Raw genomic sequence first — 18911 nt, 5'->3', positions numbered from 1 at the left:
TGGGATACTCCTACATCTTTTCCATCTATTGAAATTTTATGCACTCTTCAAAATTTGGCTTAAATGTCACTATCTTACCTGAGTGCCCCACTGGAATGAACTTCTCCTTCATCTGTGCTTTCCAGCACTTTAAAGTCTGTTTCTCAATTTTTCACTGTACCTTACTTTGTTCTTAGTTATATTTGTGTTTGTCCTTTCCCCATAATCCATGGGCTCTTAGAAGGCAATAGCTCTGTCTTGGGGATCTCTGTAAACCTAAGAGCATGTGGCATAGCACTCTGCTTGCACTCTATTTGAAAGAATGAACACACTAATCCATCAAAAGAAAAGAGCAAAGAAATGGTCTTCCATATCATGCCAAGGCTCTTCCCTCAGAACCTTATCATCTCCCCAGGAGACCCACTGGCTTTAGGGAGCACTTCCTCATTTCCCAGGGACATAAATTCTGATTCCAAAATTGCCACTTTGTCAGAACCTCAACAAGACATTCAGGAAAAGAGACTGCACACTGCTGTTTGGCCTTTGCCCTATCCTGGCTTGTCTTGCAGTAGAGCAGAGATTTTCCTGTGTTTAAAAGTAACACTAATGTATAGTTCACAAAGTGTCTTCATAAGCATTGCCTCTCACAATCTTTATAAGTCTGTGAAGTAGATATTATTATCATCCCAATTTTATAGACAACACAGTGACCCTTAGAGAGGTTAATGGTTAAATACTTGACTTAGGATCACAGAGGATCAGGGACTCGTCACATTAATCTAAATCCCAAGCTTTTCTCACTGTACCCGGGTCCCTCTGTTCAGATGTCTCTAAACCATAGCAGCTTTGAAGGCAGGGGTTTTGTCTTATTCCTCTTTGTATCTCAATGCTGTGAGATTGTTAAGGTAGAGAACAAAGTGGACTGGGCAGACAACATGAGGAATGAGTAGGTAATTAGGCATTTATGTCTGTCTTCTCTCCTTCTCTTTCTTCCTTCCTTCCATCCTTCCTTCTGGCAATTAACATAATTCATTTGTTTATTCATTCATTCAGAGACATCATTTAGTCATTTCGGGCATCAGATCATTGATGCTTCAATCTGTGGTGTGTTTTAGTGCCTGGCTGAAAGACACTGTTGACCCAATGCTGGTGACCCTCAACCACCGCATTGCTGCCCTCACAGGCCTTGATGTCCGGCCTCCCTATGCAGAGTATCTGCAGGTGGTGAACTATGGCATCGGAGGACACTATGAGCCTCACTTTGACCACGCTACGGTAATGGTGGAGTCAATGACCAATCCCCTGGGGTAGGGAGCCAGGGCATTATTTCTCTGAGGCAGAGCTCTTGTAGGCTCTCAGGGAATACTAAGTGAAATCTTAGAACAAAGGTTCTTGTTCCAGAAATATCTGAAAGCCTTAGTTTCAAGCATATTGTTGCTGACTCATTTTCTTGTCTGCCACCATCTCCCTTCTAAAATTTGCTGGTGAGGGAAGAATGTGGCTTATCATGGAATCATCTGACTGCTCCACTCAGGGACTTCCTAGTGAGGACTGTCCTTCCTCCAGTAAGTCTTCTAGCCTCATGATCTCAACTGGCCATCTTTGTTGACAATAGCAAATAATTTTTTTAAAATTTTAGATTCACAGGGTACATGTGCTTGTTTTTTATTTACGTATTTATTTATGTATTTATTTTTTTCTTTATAGGCAGGATCTTGCTCTGTTGCCCAGGCTGCAGTGTAGTGGCACCATCATAGCTCACTGCAGCCTTGAGCTCCTGGGCTAAGTGATCCCCCCATCTCAGCCTCCCAAGTAGCTCTAGGACTACACCTGGCTAATTTAAAGAAAAAATTTTTTTGTAGAGACAAGGTCCTGCTATGTTGCCCAGGCTTGTCTTGAACTCCTGGGCTCAAGCGATCCTCCCACCTCAGTCTCCCAAAGTGCTGACATTACAGGAGTGAGCCACTGCACCCAGTCATGCTTGTTATGTGGGTATTGCACATGTAATGGTGGGGACTACACTTCTAGTCATCACCCAACTATTGAATGTTGTATTTGATATGTAATTTTTCAACTCTCACTCCCCTTTCACCCTCCCCCATTTTGGAGTTTCCAGTGTTTGTTACCTCCATCTTTATGTCCATGTGTACCCATTGTTTTGCCCCCACTTATAAGTGAGAACATGCAATATCTTATCTTCTGCTTTTGAGTTAGTTCACTTAGGATAATGGCCTCCAGCTCCATCCATGTTGCTGCAGAGGAAATGATTTCATTCTTTTTATGGCTGGATAGTATTCCATTATGTATATATGCCATATTTTCTTTATCAAATCAACCATCGATGGACATTTAGGTTGGTTCCATGACTTTGCTGTTGCGAATAGTGCTGCAATAAATATCTGGGTGCAGGTGTTTTTTCTTTAATATAAGACTTTCTTTTCCTTTGGGTAGATACCCAGTAGTGATTTTTGAGGATTAAAATGACCTCCCCAAAATTGATTTATAGATTGAACCCCAGCTTTATAAAAATTCCAGGAGAATTTTTGTTATTTTTGTAGAAATTAACAAGCTGATCCTAAAATGTATATGGAAATGCAAAAAACCTAGAGCAGCCAAAACAATTTTGAAAAAGAAGAACAAATTGGAGGACACACACTATCTGATCTCAAAATTTAGTATAGAGCTACAGGAATCAAGGCAGTGTGGTACCAGTGTAAGGAGAGGCACATAGGTCAACGGAACAGAACAGAGTCCAGAAACAAACCAACACATTTATGATCAATTGGTTTTGACAAAGGTGCCAAGGAAATTCAGTGAAGAAAATATAATCTTTTCAATAGATGGTATTGGAACAATTTAATATCTACCTGCAAAATAATAATGACTTTACACCCTTACCTTACACCATATATGAAAGTTAACACAAAATGGATCATAGATGTAAATGTAAAACTATAAAACTTCTAGAAGAAAACATAAGAGAAAATTTTTGTGACCACAGGTTAGGCAAAGATTTCTTAGATAGGACACCAAAGTATGCTCCATAAAAGAAGAAAAAAACCGATAAATTGGACCTTATCAAATTAAAATTCTTTGCTTTTCAAAAAACATCATTAGAAAAGGAAAAGACAAGCCACCAACTAGGAGAAAATATTTGCGAATCATATATTTGGTAAAGGACTTGTATCCAAAATATCTATAGAACTTTTATAACTCAGTAGTAAGATAATTCAATTTTTTTAATGGACAGAAAGTTATTTGAGTAGGCACTATCTCAGAGGATAAATGAATGGCTAAGAAACATATAGAAAGATGCTCAACATCATTAGGGAAATGCAAATTAAAACCACAATGAGATAGCACTGCACTCTCTTATCTCTTATGATGGCTACAATAAAATAAGATTATACCAAGTGGTGGTGAGGATGTGGAGGTACGGAAGCTCTCATACACTGCTAGTGGGAATGCAAAATTATACAGACACTTTGGAAAAAATTTGATAGTTTCTTAAAAAGTTAAAGGTTCACCTACTTATGATCCAGCCATTTCACACCTATGTATTTTACCCAAAAGAAAAAGAAAATATGTCTCTACAAACATTTGTACACAAAAGTTTATAGTAGCTTTATTTGTAATAACCAAGAATTGGGGCCGAGTGCGGTGGCTCAAGCCTGTAATCCCACCACTTTGGGAGGCCGAGGCGGGCAGATCACGAGGTCAGGAGATCGAGACCATCCTGGCTAACACAGTGAAACCCCATCTCTAATAAAAATACAAAAAAAAAAAAATTAGCTGGGCATGGTGGCAGGCGCCTGTAGTCCCAGCTACTCGGGAGGCTGAGGCAGGAGAATGGCGTGAACCTGGGAGGTGGAGGTTGCAGTGAGCTGAGATCGTGCCACTGCACTCCAGCCTGGGCAACAGAGTGAGACTCTGTCTCAAAAAAAAAAAAAAAAAAAAAAAACCGAGAATTGGAAACAGCCCAGATGTCTGTCAACAGGTGAACGGATAAACAAATTTTGATATATCTCCACAATGGAATGCTATAGGAGAGAAAGCAGATAAGTGGGTTGCCTGAGGTTGGAGGTGGGAGCAGGGATTGACTGCTAACTGGCATGAAGGAACTTTTCAGCAGATGGAAGTGTTCTGTGTTCTAAACCTCAGTTGTGGGAATGATTGGATGACTGTTAAAATTTACTAAAACTCATTGAACAGTAGGCTTACAAGGGGTGAATTTCATGGAATGTAAATCTATCTCAAACTGTTCCATGACAAAAAAAAAAGAATATGTCTCTTCAGTAAGTAATTGGAACTCTGGCCTTATGATTTGATATTCCTACAGAATAATTGTCTGTAATATTTTATATATTAATTTCTATATTTCACAGATAACTCAAAGGTGCAATTAACCCCTCATATAGTACTTTCACTACTGACAAGTAGTTCTGTTTGGTTAGTAGACAATTCTTTTATATAAGTATCTAATAAATTAGTAAAAAAAAAAATTGTATTGAGTGCCTGCCAGCAAAGACAGGCACATACTCCAGTAGGTGTATATCAGAACTATATCCCATCCTTGACGCCCCCATTTTACTTCTATTTGTATTAATAGTGGAATCCTGCCTGTCCCTCTGGTGCCATCTGCATAAAATAATGATATGTTCTGTTTTTTTTTTTCTCAGTCACCAAGCAGCCCCCTGTATAGAATGAAGTCAGGAAACCGAGTTGCAACATTTATGATCTATGTGAGTCTTTCTCTGGGCTTCTTACTTCATGACTGACTATAGCTCTACTTTATTTTATGTTTTCAAAGCAATTTCACGTATTGATTTTATCTGGTACTCAGCGCAAAAATCTCCAGGAATTTTGCGAATTTCAGACAGCATTTTTGATGGCACTGTAGGAGATGTAAAGAAATACAAGACAAAGTTTCTACCCTCAAAGAGGCTGACAGTGTGTAAATCTAAATATGACCTTGGTATGGACAGTGGATTAGGATGGGAAGTGGAACAACACAGGAGGAGGATCTGAGAATCTGTGTCCTTGAGGTCTCATGGACTAATCAGTGTTGAAAAACAACCCATAGAAGAGGTTGTGGGGCTGTGGGGAGGGAGAGGGATGAGGAATGAGGCAGCGGATTTACAAGAGGGAAGAACAGAGACACTGAGAGAAAGTCAGTGAGTGCTGCCTCTGATATTTAGTGAAAATTCTCTTATCTCTCTAGAAAATCTTCAGTAAAATCTCCATGACTCCCCTTTCAAAATAAACCAATAAATTGTACTTCTCTCCTAATTCCTGGCGTGATCAGGATTCGGCCCCAGTCTGTATCATCTCACCTATCCCCTTCCCTTCAGATCATGTGGGTTTACTTTCTTCTCTATGGACAAGCCATAATTCTAATCACCTGTCACTGGAAGAGAATATTAGAGTTAATCACTTATTAGAAGAGATACCTTACTGTTAACCGAAGGGACAAACATATATAAGGGCTCTATATAACAACCAAAGATGAAGTCCTTGTTTCAGGCTCATTAGAATAGCGGATGTCCCCCACCCCAGCTTTTCCTCTTCTATTAGGACTGTCTCTGGTCTCCACAGGACAGCCAAGAAAGGGCAGTCAAAGGCCAGCATTCTGTGTAGTCTTTAATGCCAGCAATTCCAATGTGTTTCTCTATGTGGCTCAGTTCTGTACTTCCTATGGAACTGGAAGACTTCCACTTACAATGGTGTCTGGCCTCATTCTGATCATTCTGCGGTCAGCTATCAGGCAGGGGACACATCTTGGAGCTGCAGTTGGTTGCATCTCTGGTTGATCACTCCAGCTGTTATGGGAGGTCACAGACGGCGAAAGAATGAAATACTGCCAAAAAACAGGGCATTCAGGGCACAATATATCTCTGTTCTTTATCCTCTCAATATCTCCTATGGCTGGTTCCCTGATTACAGGGCCCCAGGTACTATAGTGAAGGTAGTGTGGGTATAAGAGCCCAGTAATTTTAAATGGCAAATGCGTGTGTGTGTGTGCATGCACTCTCATGCACTTACACATGCATGTGCATGCATGTGCATTTGGGTTTTAAGTATTTGAGACACAGTGGAATGGAATGCACTTTGGGTTTGGGTCAGTTGATCTAATCCTGATTTTGCCACTTACTATGTGGCCTCAGCACAGATTACATTTATTATTTGAGCTCACTTTTTGCCCTGTGCTTCCTCACAGTGTTGTTGTGAGGATCTGATAAGATAATGTAAGGAGGGATGTCACTCTGCGAAGTTCCATACTGTATGTTTCTGTCATTGTATCCCACAGAGCAGTTAAAGGAAAGAGTCTCATAAAGGGGAATCAGTATTGTGGGACCAGGGAAGTGCTAGATTATGCCCAAATCTTTCATCTTCAGGTTGGGATTTCTCGAGACAATTTCAAGACAAACATTTCTCAAGACAAATGTTAAGGTTTGTGGAAAACCTAAGACTGATATTATAGGGAGAAAATAATCCTTAAGAAGTACAGAGGATTGAGTTGAAGTCCAGTTGGTGATTTTCTGCTCAGATTGGGCATAAGCTCAGTCCCAAGCTGGGTGCAGTGGTGTGCACCTGTAGTCCCAGCTACTTGGCAGGCTCAAGCAAGAAGATCGCTTGAGCCCAGCAGTTCGAGTCCAGCCTGGGTAACATAGTGAGACCCTGTCTCTATTAAAAAAAAAAAAAAGATCAGCCCCAGTACAAAATAGTAGAAGGTATACAGAGGGAAGATTTCTCTCCCTTTCCCACTGTTCTCACAGCCCATGCTGTGCTCATGAGCTTCGTTGCATGCAGAATCCGATTTTCTTTTTAATGTGTGGGCTATGTCATTCCTTTCCACCATATTGTAAAACCACAGGTAAAAGAATGCAGGAAAGTCCAGGTTGCCCCTTACTGACAAGGGCTAGAATAGAATAATCTAATTTGTTACCTGAACACAAGGAGCCAATTGTTGTTCTTATCAGCTTTCCCAGTGTGCTACAGGGGGAGCCAAGGAGTACTAATAGTCACCACTGCCATTTCCAGGTTCCAAATCACCACGTCAGTTCACTTGCATCTACCAAGGGCCAGCGTCCTACCCCCTATACCTCTTGCTCTGTAACACAAGTAAGTGTGCCGGGATCTAAATGCCATAAGATTACAGAGCGTGAACCTTCTGGTAAATAATGCTAGGCAGCATGAGGTAAAACTGGCACTCTTGTGTGATGCAACTGCTGAAAAAATAATTTAGCAAAATATATAAGAAGTATGAAACTTACGCATATCCTTTTGACCCCATAATACTAGTGCTGACTCTTTTCTATGAAAACAATCCAAAATGCAAAATGATTTTTTTCATTAAGTTGTTCAGTGCAGTGTTGCTTATAATAGTAAACATTTGGATATGACCTAAATTTCCAAAGGTGTAGCATGATGGTTATGAGCAGGGACTTCGTAGTCACATGGCACTGGCTCAGCTCAAATCCTGGCTCTGTCATGGAAGAGTCACATGACCTTTTATAAAGTGCTTAAGCTGTCTGAGACTTGATTTCTTCATCTGTAAAATGTGAAGAATTAAAAATAGTAACAATTGTAACCCCTAGGATTGTTCTGAGGAATAAATGAGATGATATATTTGTAAGGACATAGTGTAACGTTTAGCATATAGTCAGTGCCCAATAAATGTCAACTATCACTATGTAAACTATAACTTTTTTCTGGATGGTACAATGATAATTATTGTTATTTAAAAATATTTTCCTGTTTTAAAACAGTTTACAATTATTATATATTTCTGTGACAACCAGAAAAAAAGCTTCACATTAAGAAAACATATCCATAGTCCTAGAACAGACCAGTGATGAAACTCCTTAGCTTGGGTTCCCTGGAGGGGAGCAGAGCGATGTAGAGAATATGCCAAAGGTGTAATAAATAGTTCCTATGATGCCTAGCTTTCAAGAAGAATCATAGTCTAAACTGGTTTTCAAGCCACAAGTCATGATCCATTATAGGTTGTGAGATTAATTTAGTGGTTCTGATGAGCATTTAAGAGAACCACACTAGAATAGAATAAAATAAAATAGAGAAGATGAGAAGCTATCTCAGATAGTAAGAATGTTTTATGACAATTATATTTCAGGGTGTGTGTGTGTGTGTGTGTGTGTGTGTGTGTGTGTCTTGGGTCATTATTTAAAATGTATTTTTTCCTAAGGGTCTCAGTCAAAAAGTTTGAATCTACTTATTGTAGCCCTCAATAAGGATGTTAGCTGGAAGAGAAAGAAAGGAGGAATACCAAAACATTGTCCTCTTGTGGCCCTGTAGGCAAACACCAATGCCATTGAGTAGGCTCCCGAAGTTCCTCCTGAGTTGGATGATCGTCTTTCAAGTATTTCTCTGAGTTGAATAGAAGACCACGGGAAGGAATCTATGCAGAAATGACATCATATGACAGGGTAGGGAAGTTGGTGGCTGTTTTAACTCTGGCTTCTTCTCTGGTCTTGCAGCTGAGCTCGGTGGAAGCTGGAGGAGCCACAGCCTTCATCTATGCCAACCTCAGCGTGCCTGTGGTTAGGGTGAGTGGGGCCCTGATCCCAGAAGATGGGGTTGAAGGAGTGCAGCGCTTACCCCCTAACTTTCATGCTGTCTGTGCTTGCAAGCCCATTCCTGGGAGGAGGGCCAAAAAGAGGTCTTCCCCAATTCCCAGAATCACAGATCATCCATAGTCTACTTTACTACCACACACATGCTCGTCACTTGAGCCTCTATTTGTTATTTTATTTACACTTATATTGCAAGTAGATGATTACACGTCTGTCTTCCCTGTCACAGTACAGCTCCTTAAGATAAGAGCTCTGTTTTATTTACTTTGGATCCTCTACAGCATCTAGTTCCTTCCATCATTAGTTCAGTCCACATTGAGAGCTAGAGGCACGGAGAGTGCAGAGGGAAATTCATAGCCCTTTGATCCAGGAGTTTACAGAGATGTCAGCAGGCATTATGATGTTGCAACAGGGATTTGGAAAGGATAGGCACCGAGGAGAACCGAGTGTAAGAGGTTTGCTTCATGAATGAGTATATCCTCCAAATTTCAGATCAGTCCAACTCCCTGGCAGCCCTTACCTAATATAGGAATGAAATGAAGATAACTAAACGAGATCATTCCTGTAAAGCAGGTAATACAGTGCCTGGCACATCCTGAGCATTTGATAAATCAATGCCAGGTATCTCTGAATGCTCAGGAGCTTGGCGCCTCTTGTAGGCTTGGGAACATAGAGACTGCCAATGCATCCTGGAAAGCTCTTCATGACCTGGGGTTTTGTCTACTTTGAGGGCCAAGGTTAAAGTAATTTGACTACAGGAAGTAGATAGGGCAAAGAAGCCGTGTATGGGGGAAAGACATACAGGATTTAGCCTCAGAACACCTGGGCTTGAGTCCTCACTTTGCTCCTTCTTTTGTTGCATTATTTAAAGCCCTGGGCCTCCAGTTCTTTGCTAGGAAAATGGGGATTATGATACTGCCTGCTCCCTGAAGGTGTTAATCATAAGTGCCCAAGGGAGGAAAAGCTTCTGAGTTAATGACGTGCTTGGCTGTATGAGGAATATTTTGTTCCACCTTGTGGTTTTGTTGGGTGTTTCTTCTCAGTGACCCAATGACAAATGTGCTCACCTTTCTCCCAGAACTCACCATGCTGTCTTGTTCAGGTCTGTTTTATGTCTGTTTCTTGTGAGCTCCTGGAGAGCAGAACTGGATGTGATTTGTGTCTGCAGCCCCAGGACCTGGGGTGCAGGGGACTCTGTCAGTGATCCATGCATGAATGAGTAAATGGCAACTTATGCCATTTTGTGCCATTTTATGCATGCATTGCCCCAAGAAAGGCTTCTTCAATGACATGCCTGCATTTGTCCTCAGTATGTGCTTCCCGAGGACTGAGGTTCTGGGCTGACCCTCCCTGGGGCTGGGCCCTCTTGTTTCAGAATGCAGCACTGTTTTGGTGGAACCTGCACAGGAGTGGTGAAGGGGACAGTGACACACTTCATGCTGGCTGTCCTGTCCTGGTGGGAGATAAGTGGGGTAAGTCCTGCCTTTCTGGGCATGAGAAGGGGGTACGGGTGCAGAGTAGAGTGAAACAGGGGATGGGTGAGACCTACCACAGCCATCCCATTCCAAATGCTTCATTACAGTGCCACATTATATTGAGAAGGTCAGATTATGAATGAGGTGCCCCCAACAGACTGGGAGCCTATAATAGGCAGGGGTTCCTCTTACAGAGTGACTGTCAGTAAAGGTTTATTCACCTGACCAGATAGGCCTTGATTCCTGAGCACCGCCAGAGAGGAATGTGGTGTCCCATCCACACTCTACCCCAAGGAAAGATGTGTCCAGCCATTGTCTCTCCTGTTTAGTGCTCCCCATGAGGAGGTGGGAAAACAAAGAAGAGATCAATAAGCAGATGGACGTGTTTATGTCACATATACGTCCAGGAGCACTTAGCTCTGAAGACAGAAAAAGAAGTGGAAGGGGGCTCATGAGCTGAGGTGGAGGCTGCCAGGAGATGCCACCCGTTTTTCTCTCAGTACTCTGGAATGGCTTCATGGGGGACATGGGCTTCTAAAATGAAGAGTGAGTGATCTTAGTTCCCAAACATTTGAAAATGAGTTTACAGGAGACAGGACCTGTCACTTTTTTCCAGAGGACAATGTCCTCTTTGCTATTTATCTGCTGGAAGAAACAGCTTGTAGTCCATAGTGAGTCCAGGACTAGGATGGGCAAGTGAGTTACCTAGGATGCAGAATTTAAGGGGGCACTCACGCGCGCCTATGAGTGCGCACCAGTCTGCAGCACTGCTGCTGTCTGTTCTGCTGAGCCTGCTGTCTCCTTCTTCCCTGTTCTCTCCCAGTGGCCAACAAGTGGATACATGAGTATGGACAGGAATTCCGCAGACCCTGCAGCTCCAGCCCTGAAGACTGAACTGTTGGCAGAGAGAAGCTGGTGGAGTCCTGTGGCTTTCCAGAGAAGCCAGGAGCCAAAAGCTGGGGTAGGAGAGGAGAAAGCAGAGCAGCCTCCTGGAGGAAGGCCTTGTCAGCTTTGTCTGTGCCTCGCAAATCAGAGGCAAGGGAGAGGTCGTTACCAGGGGACACTGAGAATGTACATTTGATCTGCCCCAGCCACGGGAGTCAGAGTAGGATGCACAGTACAAAGGAAGGGGGAGTGGAGGCCTGAGAGGGAAGTTTCTGGAGCTCAGATACTCTCTGTTGGGAACAGGACATCTCAACAGTCTCAGGTTCGATCAGTGGGTCTTTTGGCACTTTGAACCTTGACCACAGGAACCAAGAAGTGGCAATGAGGACACCTGCAGGAGGGGCTAGCCTGACTCCCAGAACTTTAAGCCTTTCTCCCCACTGCCTTCTGCTGCAGCCCAAGCAGGGAGTGTCCCCCTCTCAGAAGCATATCCCAGATGAGTGGTACATTATATAAGGATTTTTTTTAAGTTGAAAGCAACTTTCTTTTCTTTTTATATGATGGTTTTTAAATGCAGTCATTAAAAATGTTTACAAATCATTTTTCCCAACTGAGAATATTCTTACATTATAATGCTGAGTGGAAAAAAAGGGAGAGTGCAGTTGGCCCTCCACATCCATGTATTCCCCATCTGTGGATTCCACCTCAGATTGAAAATATTTGAAAAAAAACCATGGATAATAACAGACTTTATTCTGTACATGCTCAGTACAGATGCAATAGATTGTATTGTATTCCCTGAATAATACAGTATAACATCTTTTTACATAGCATTTACATTGTGTTAGGTGTTATAAGTAATCTAGAGGTGACAAAGTATATGGGAGGATGTGTGCAGGTTGCAGGTTATGTGCAAATACTACACCATTTTATACAAGAGGCTTGAACATCTGTAGATTTTGGTATCCTCTTGAAGTCCTGGAACAAACTCCCCATGGATGCTGAGGGATGACTGTACAGCATTTTATTTATGCTATAATCTCACCTCCCACCACTGTCCCCGGCTACGTTCCAGACACTGGAATTCTTTCTTGTCCCCATCACCACCATGCCCATCACCACCACTTTCACTCCGACTTCTCAGGCCTTGACATTTGTCATCCCCTCAGTCTTTCCACCACTGAGCTCTTTTCATCATTCCACTCAATGCAGTGGCTCAATATTACCTCACAGAGCTTCCGTGACCATGCCACCACCCAGCCACTTTCTTTCATATGAACTGACTTTGTTTTCTTCATAACACTTATCAGGATTGAAATGACTTTGTTCATTTGTTTAATTTTGGTCAGTTGCCTCCCTTGAAGGGAAAGTACCTTGTGGCTGTGCTGTACTTTGTAAATGCCTCTATTCCAGCCCTCAGGTCACTGAATTTCAATGTTTATGTATTTGCCAGGCTGCTCCCACTAGGCTCTATGCTCCTCATTCCTCTTGGTAGCCCCAGAAGAAGGTCTGGTTCAACATAAGTAGGCATTCAGCAGTTCTGCAAAGGCATCCTTTGAGCTGTGCTCTGGAGGACAGGTAGACTTTTTATAAGCAGAGTGTGATGAGAAGTGTTTCCCAGCAGTAGGTCTAGCTGGGGCTAAGGCTACATGGATGAGTGATTGTGATATTTGGGCCAAGAGAACATTTCAGGCCACTTGGCTTAGGATCCTTCACAGGGCTGTGGGCATGTATTGCTCACAAGGAAGCCACATAGTGCAAGGACTGGGTGGTTTGATGCCTGCCATTTCTGCCCCTTCCCTGCAAGCGCATATGACATCAGCTTCCCAGAGCTCTGTGGCCCCAAGGGAAAGGCTCTGATGTTCTAATACCCAGCTTCCTCAGAGTCTGAAGTGCACCTTGTCACATTCCCAGGATTTCTGCAGAGCACACCCGGATTCTGGAAATCCTCTTACTAAATTACTGCCACTACTCACAGCCTGCCTCCTCCAGTTCCAAGAGGAACAGGCCTGAGACAAGACAGAAAGCGACTGTCTGCAGGGGAGGCTGCTCCCTTTTCTTCACAGAACCTGGACTTCCCAGAATTACAGGGTGGGTCTGAGCTGATCAGAGCAATGGCACCATTCTAAGAGCTTCATTCATTAAATATTTAATGCTCATGCCAACCCTATGAGGTCAATACAGTTATCCCCATTTTACAGATAAGGAGGCAGTTTTATAGAGTTAAGTCACTTTTTGAGAGTACCACAGACTGGCCCCAAATCTTGTGCTTTTAACAGTGTCTGAGGTGGGGCAGTTATCAAACATCTTGACCAGGTGACTGGGACTCAGGAAAGTCTGGCTGCAAATTAATAACTGCTTAATGAGTAATCCTCAGGGGCAGGCCCTGGGCTCAGTGGGTGCTGTGGGGATACAGAGGATGGAGCCCTGGAAGCTGGGTCGGTAGGGGGATAAGACAAAATGCATCCTAAGTTCAGTGTCATTGAAGCACAATGTGAAAATGTTGCATGCAGAAAGAGATGAATTACCACTGAATGCTGCCATCAAAAGGGAGGGGAGCCTTGGGATTTGGGGTAGTTGAGAAAGCCTCATTTGTTTATTCAAGTCACACTGACAAGGTGCCTACTCAGTGCCAGGCCCTTGCTGGCACTAGGGAGGGAAAGGAGAATTAAATGCTGACCCTGCCCCTAGAAATGGAGCAGACCCTCGAATCATTATGAAACCATGTGGCCACGAGTGGAGATATGAACAGGCTGCATTAAGAGGCTCCCCTCACCACGGAAGTTTCATGGGAAGGAGGGACTTGAGCAAATCTTGAAGATGAGCAGGGTCTCTAGAGGCTGAGAAGGAGAGACCAGGCTGGGCGTGTACTAGGGGGCATGCTGTAGGGATAGCAACACCTTACTTTTGTCCAGTATGTTCATTTTCAAAAGGCTTTACCACTCCACTTGAACTTCACCTCCCCAGGGAGGAGAGCATAGTAGGTACTGTGGAAAGTGAGGTAGGAATGGTTAGTGGCTTCCTGGGGCTTCATGGTAGAGCTGGGGCTGGTCTGTCTCCCTTACCAGTCTTCTTTCCACCAGATGGCTTTCAAAACCACATCGATCCTAGAGTGGAAAGGCCTAATTCTTATATTTGCACTAATTATTATGTTTGCCTAATTCTATATTTGCACTAGTCTCCATACCCTCTGAATCTGACTAATCTGATAAAGTGGCGTGGCCTTGGGCCCCACTTAGTAGATAGATAGATATCTAATTCTAAGTAGAGTCAACTGTGGCTTGGGGCATTGATTTTTTTATAATTTTGTTTCTTTCTTTCTCGAACTCCTAAGCTCAAGTGATCCTCCCGCCTCAGCCTCCAAAGTGCTAGGATTATAGGCATGAGCCACGGTACCCAGCCTGTTTCTTTCTTTCTTGCACTGTTCTGTGAGCTGTTTTCCAACAGCCTTGTCCAACCTGGGTTTCTGGCACTGCACTATATATCACTTGCAAGCCTCATTCCAGATAATATTCTTTACATTAAAGTCTATTATCATTATCATTAGTAACCACATCATTTATGATAGGCCAGGCACTGTGCTGAGAACTTAGGTGTATTTGTCTCCTTTAAGCCTCAAAATGAGATGAGTTCTATTATGCCCATTTTATGGATGAAGGAAACTGAGGCAGAGAACATATAACTTGCCTGAAGTCATCCAAGTATAAAATAGCAGAGGCAGGATTCAAATCCATGTCAATCTGTCACCAAAGACCTTAACTAGCCCTCCGTTGTCTGCATTCCATGTTATTTTGCTGTCACTTCTGTGCTTCCATTGGCAATAATCTTTTGGAGCCAATAATTTTAGGGCAGGGGGGTCTCCAACATTTTCCCAGGTATTGAAAAGGTCTATCCCTTGTGCCATTGATGCCTAATGGTTAAGAGCTCTTGTCAGATGTAGATATCTGTTGAATATAGGAATGAATCAGTTCCACAAATGTATGGTGAACACTTGTTGAGTGATCTGCCCATGCTAGCTGCTCCGTGAGAATCCAAGAAAAGACAGCCTGCTCATTGCCCTTAAGGCAGAGCTGGTCCATGCCCAAATGTAAGCAAGAATTGGATAGAATCAAGTGGGAAGCTGTGTGCTGCTCATCCTAAGGATTGTGGGAGCTTGGAGAGAGGGCAGGGCCCTATGGCCAGAATATGCTGAGGATATCCATGTTGGAGCCCCAGGAACACATGGAAAGCATAAGAATGTGTGCCTGTAGAGCACAAGGTGCAGCGGCCACCCTGCTTGTCCCTCTTTCACACACAACAGGGGAGCAGAGAGCTGTCTGGGAGGAGGAAGCAAGAGGGTGTTGATTCTGGGGGACTCTTGTCCAGTAATGCCAACGGCAGCACAAACTGCCTTTTCTTTTTTTTTTTTTTTTTTTTTTTTTGAGACGGAGTCTCGCTCTGTCGCCCAGGCTGGAGTGCAGTGGCGCAATCTCGGCTCACTGCAAGCTCTGCCTCCCGGGCTCACGCCATTCTCCTGCCTCAGCCTCCTGAGTAGCTGGGACTACAGGCGCCCGCCACCGCGCCCGGCTAATTTTTTGTATTTTTAGTAGAGACGGGGTTTCACCGTGGTCTCGATCTCCTGACCTCGTGATCCGCCCGCCTCGGCCTCCCAAAGTGCTGGGATTACAGGCTTGAGCCACCGCGCCCAGCCACAAACTGCCTTTTCATGGAACCACTGAAAGAGTCTCCTGTTGGGGGTCTTGGCTGCTGAAGCTGGGAGAAGCCAAAGGAGCCTGAGTGTAGGGGCTGGGGTGAGGAGAGAAGGACATTTACCTGCAGATTGCTGTGTACTCAGTAGAACTATGAAATCGGCTAAGGGCTAGGGGGAGGAAACAAACGTATGTGCCTGCTCTTTGCCATGGATCACTCTCCTGTATCATATTCACAACAGTTATCATCCCTTTTGGCAAAGGAGGAAAGTGGGGTTTAAAGAAAAGACATCACTGAATTCACACAGCCAGGGGCAGAACCAGGATCTGGAGCTTGGGAGGAAGTCTCCCCCTTCCCCTAGCTGCTTCTAACCTCTTTCTGGACTTTTCTGTCTTCCCCACTGTGGACCCCCACAATTTTCTCCCCCTTCGGAATCAGAGCCTGCCTCTTTCCCTTCTTCCTCTCTGCCACATCCCTCTTTATATTCACTTCATTGGTCACAGGACCCCTCCTATCAAGTGCTTGATCTGCCCATTCTCCCTAAGCTTTGAGTGACAGAGTTTCTCTCTCCTTGACAGGGGCATATTTGCATTAGAAATGGGTAACCTGGTGAAATCAAGGATTATCTCAAAGGAATGAGTTGCTAGGAGTGGATTCTAGGCACCAGATGCCTGTGTGGTGACAGTGTTTTTGGTTACGGGTTCAAGGGCATCGCTTAGATGGAGCCCCATAGATAATGACATCTCTACCATCTTTAAAGCCCACCACATTTTCAGGTGGAGCATAGCTAAAAAATAATGACCACCATGTCTCCTGTTCATCTGCTTATCACCTTATGGGGCTGGAGGGCAATAGTTAGTTCCCCTGCCCCAGAAAAGTAAAGCAACTTGCCCATAATTATACTGTATGTCAGTGTCAGCTCAAGACTAGAAGCAAGGTTTCCTGGCTCAGAGACCCACGCTTTTTCCAAAGCACCATAGGTGCTTCTTGGAACAGTTGCACAGTGGGCAAATAATGGTACCAACACTTGATGGTATTTTAATGAGCACAGACTGCATGTGTGGCCTGTCATTTATTCATTCAGCTAAGTATTCCTGATGTTGCCTCTGGGTCAGGACCTTTGCTGGGGCTGAGGATGGTGGGATGACTGACTGAGTCTCTGACCTTGAAGAGCTCCCAGAAAAGAGAACCCACAATGACTATACTAGTGAAATATTAGTGAAAATACTGACATATGTGAAAATATGGTGAAAATAGTTACAATCCCAGCAAAATACTAGTGAAAGAGGAACATATAAAATGTTATTGATAACGGCATGAAGCAGACAAATGCCTAGGCAGATAGGGTCAGGTCCCCAGTGAAACCCAACCTTCAAGCCAAAGACAGTTTAAAGTCTAGCTACAAGTCCCAGGTAAATCCATGGACCAGATTGAGAACCTGTTTTCCCATTCAGTGTGCTTTCCTCTGACTGCTCCCCACCTTTCACCTCTTTTACATATACCTACCCTTTCCTAATTTTTGTTTATACTGTGAGTGGTGTCTTTGCTTTAACCTTTTTTGCATACTCACAAACCAGTCAGCACACACTCCGCATTCTGAGTCCATAAAAAGCCCCAGACCCAGGAACAGAGAGATAGAGAAACCACCTGACTGCAGGGGTTGGGGACCACCCCTCACATCCCATCTCCACTGAGAGCTTTTCCATCACTCATTAAAATTCTTCTCTGCCCATCCTCACTCTTCAAATTGTCGGCATATCCTCATTCTTCTTGGACACGGGGCAAGAGCTCAAGAACCCCTGAATGCGGGTACAAGCTATGGCACAGGTGGGTCAGTGGGCATGGCACCTCCAGAGGCAGGTCTGTGGCCACGTGAGGCCTGGGCAGGGGGTCCCCAGTTGGCAAGTAGCTGGAGGTCCCCAGTTGGCAAGTAGCTGGGAAAAATCCTGTGTCATTACTGAAGTCGTGAGAGACATGATTATGTCCTTCATGTAATGGGGGTCATGTGACTTTTGGTTTGCATATTGAAGGATAAGAAGGTCTATATGTGCATATGGAGGTGTGAAGGCTTATCACCCTAACTCACAGGTCCTTAGATTAACATTTGTCCAACTCTTATTTAGGTTGATGCAAAAGTAACTGCGATGTTTGCCATTACTTTTAATGGTAAAAAAGCACAACTACTTTTGCACCAACCTAATAAAACCATTTGTGCTCTTTTGATAAACCTAAAACTTTCTTTAGTCTTACAAATTCAGATATATCACTCTAGGAGAAAAGATTTTTTCTAACTTTATGATCTGTAATCTGTTTTTTGGAAAACATTGTTTTTGCCATTTGCCAAATAAAAAATTACATTAAATCTTCTTTTAAAAATTGTACATGGTCCCCTAAGGGGCCCATCCCAATTGTGAGAAACTCTCACAATTCTCTCCAGATTCTGGGGTTCTAGAATCACTATTTTTTACTCTCTTGCAACAGGAAAGGGAACAGGAATTGTCAGCGGGCTCGCCCTGAAGGAATGGTTTTATCCTGCTGCCACTGTGTGAGCTGCTAAGCCTTGTGAACCCTCCAGGGCCTGGGGCTAGAGAGACTCTCCCTCCCTGTCCAGCTCCCTGGGTCCCTCTGTCTCTTATGATGTTGGGGTGGGACAGGTAGGGCAAGCCCCAAGTCCCTGGGCCAGCCAGCATCAGCCCACATTTCTGACCCTAAAGCCCTCCTTCTCCCTCCACATTTGCAGTCTTGAAATGCAAATAAGGAACCACTTCACACTTCCTAGGATGGATACAATTAAAAAACAGAAAATAAGTGTCACTACGGATGTGGAGAAACTGGAACTCTTATGCGTTGCTGGTGGGAGTGTGAAATGGTGCAGCCACTGTGGAAAATGGATTGGTGATTTCTCAGAAAGATAAACATAGAACTGTCATCCAACCCAGTTATTCCACTCCCAGGTATGTATCCAAAAGAATGGAATGATAGCTGTACACCCATGGTCATAGCAGCTTTATTCACAATCGTCAAAAGGTGGAAGCAAACCCAGGTGTCCATCAAGAGAATGGCTAAACAAAATATGGAATATGCATTTAATAAAATATTCAGCCATAAAATGGAACAGAATTTTGATACACACTACAACATGGATGGACTTGAAAGCATTATGCTAAATGAAATAAGCCAGACACAAAATAAATATTGTAGGATTCCACCTATGAGCTACCTAAAATAGGCAAATTCAGAGACCAAAAGCAGAATAGAGGTTAGGGATGCAGGTAGGAGTTATTGCTTA

The 18911-nt window shown here is 43.5% G+C and overlaps 1 protein-coding gene across 5 annotated transcripts in view; it reads left to right on the top strand.

Annotated features, from left to right (window-relative positions):
• The window catches only part of P4HA3 (prolyl 4-hydroxylase subunit alpha 3), a 46299-nt gene extending 27388 nt beyond the window's left edge, over positions 1–18911 (top strand). For 2 of the 5 annotated variants that reach the window (XR_008658473.2, XR_008658475.2), the window contains exons 9-14: positions 1095–1254; positions 4659–4721; positions 8478–8546; positions 9949–10045; positions 10378–10594; positions 10872–11009. Coding sequence is in view for 2 of the 5 variants with exons in the window: in XM_055282874.1 (XP_055138849.1) it covers positions 1095–1254; positions 4659–4721; positions 8478–8546; positions 9956–10045; positions 10872–11129 (640 nt within the window). In the remaining 3 variants the exon portion in view is untranslated. Of the gene's footprint in view, positions 1–1094; positions 1255–4658; positions 4722–8477; positions 8547–9948; positions 10046–10377; positions 10595–10871; positions 11534–18362 lie in introns of those variants that run through there. The other 3 variants (XR_008658474.2, XM_055282874.1, XM_055282875.1) reach the window with 3 other exon arrangements.

The sequence above is a fragment of the Symphalangus syndactylus genome, chromosome 6 (assembly GCF_028878055.3).
Source record: "Symphalangus syndactylus isolate Jambi chromosome 6, NHGRI_mSymSyn1-v2.1_pri, whole genome shotgun sequence".
NCBI lineage: Eukaryota > Metazoa > Chordata > Mammalia > Primates > Hylobatidae > Symphalangus > Symphalangus syndactylus.
Note: the sequence above shows the minus strand (reverse complement) of the source record. Positions and strands in the feature narration are given on the sequence as shown.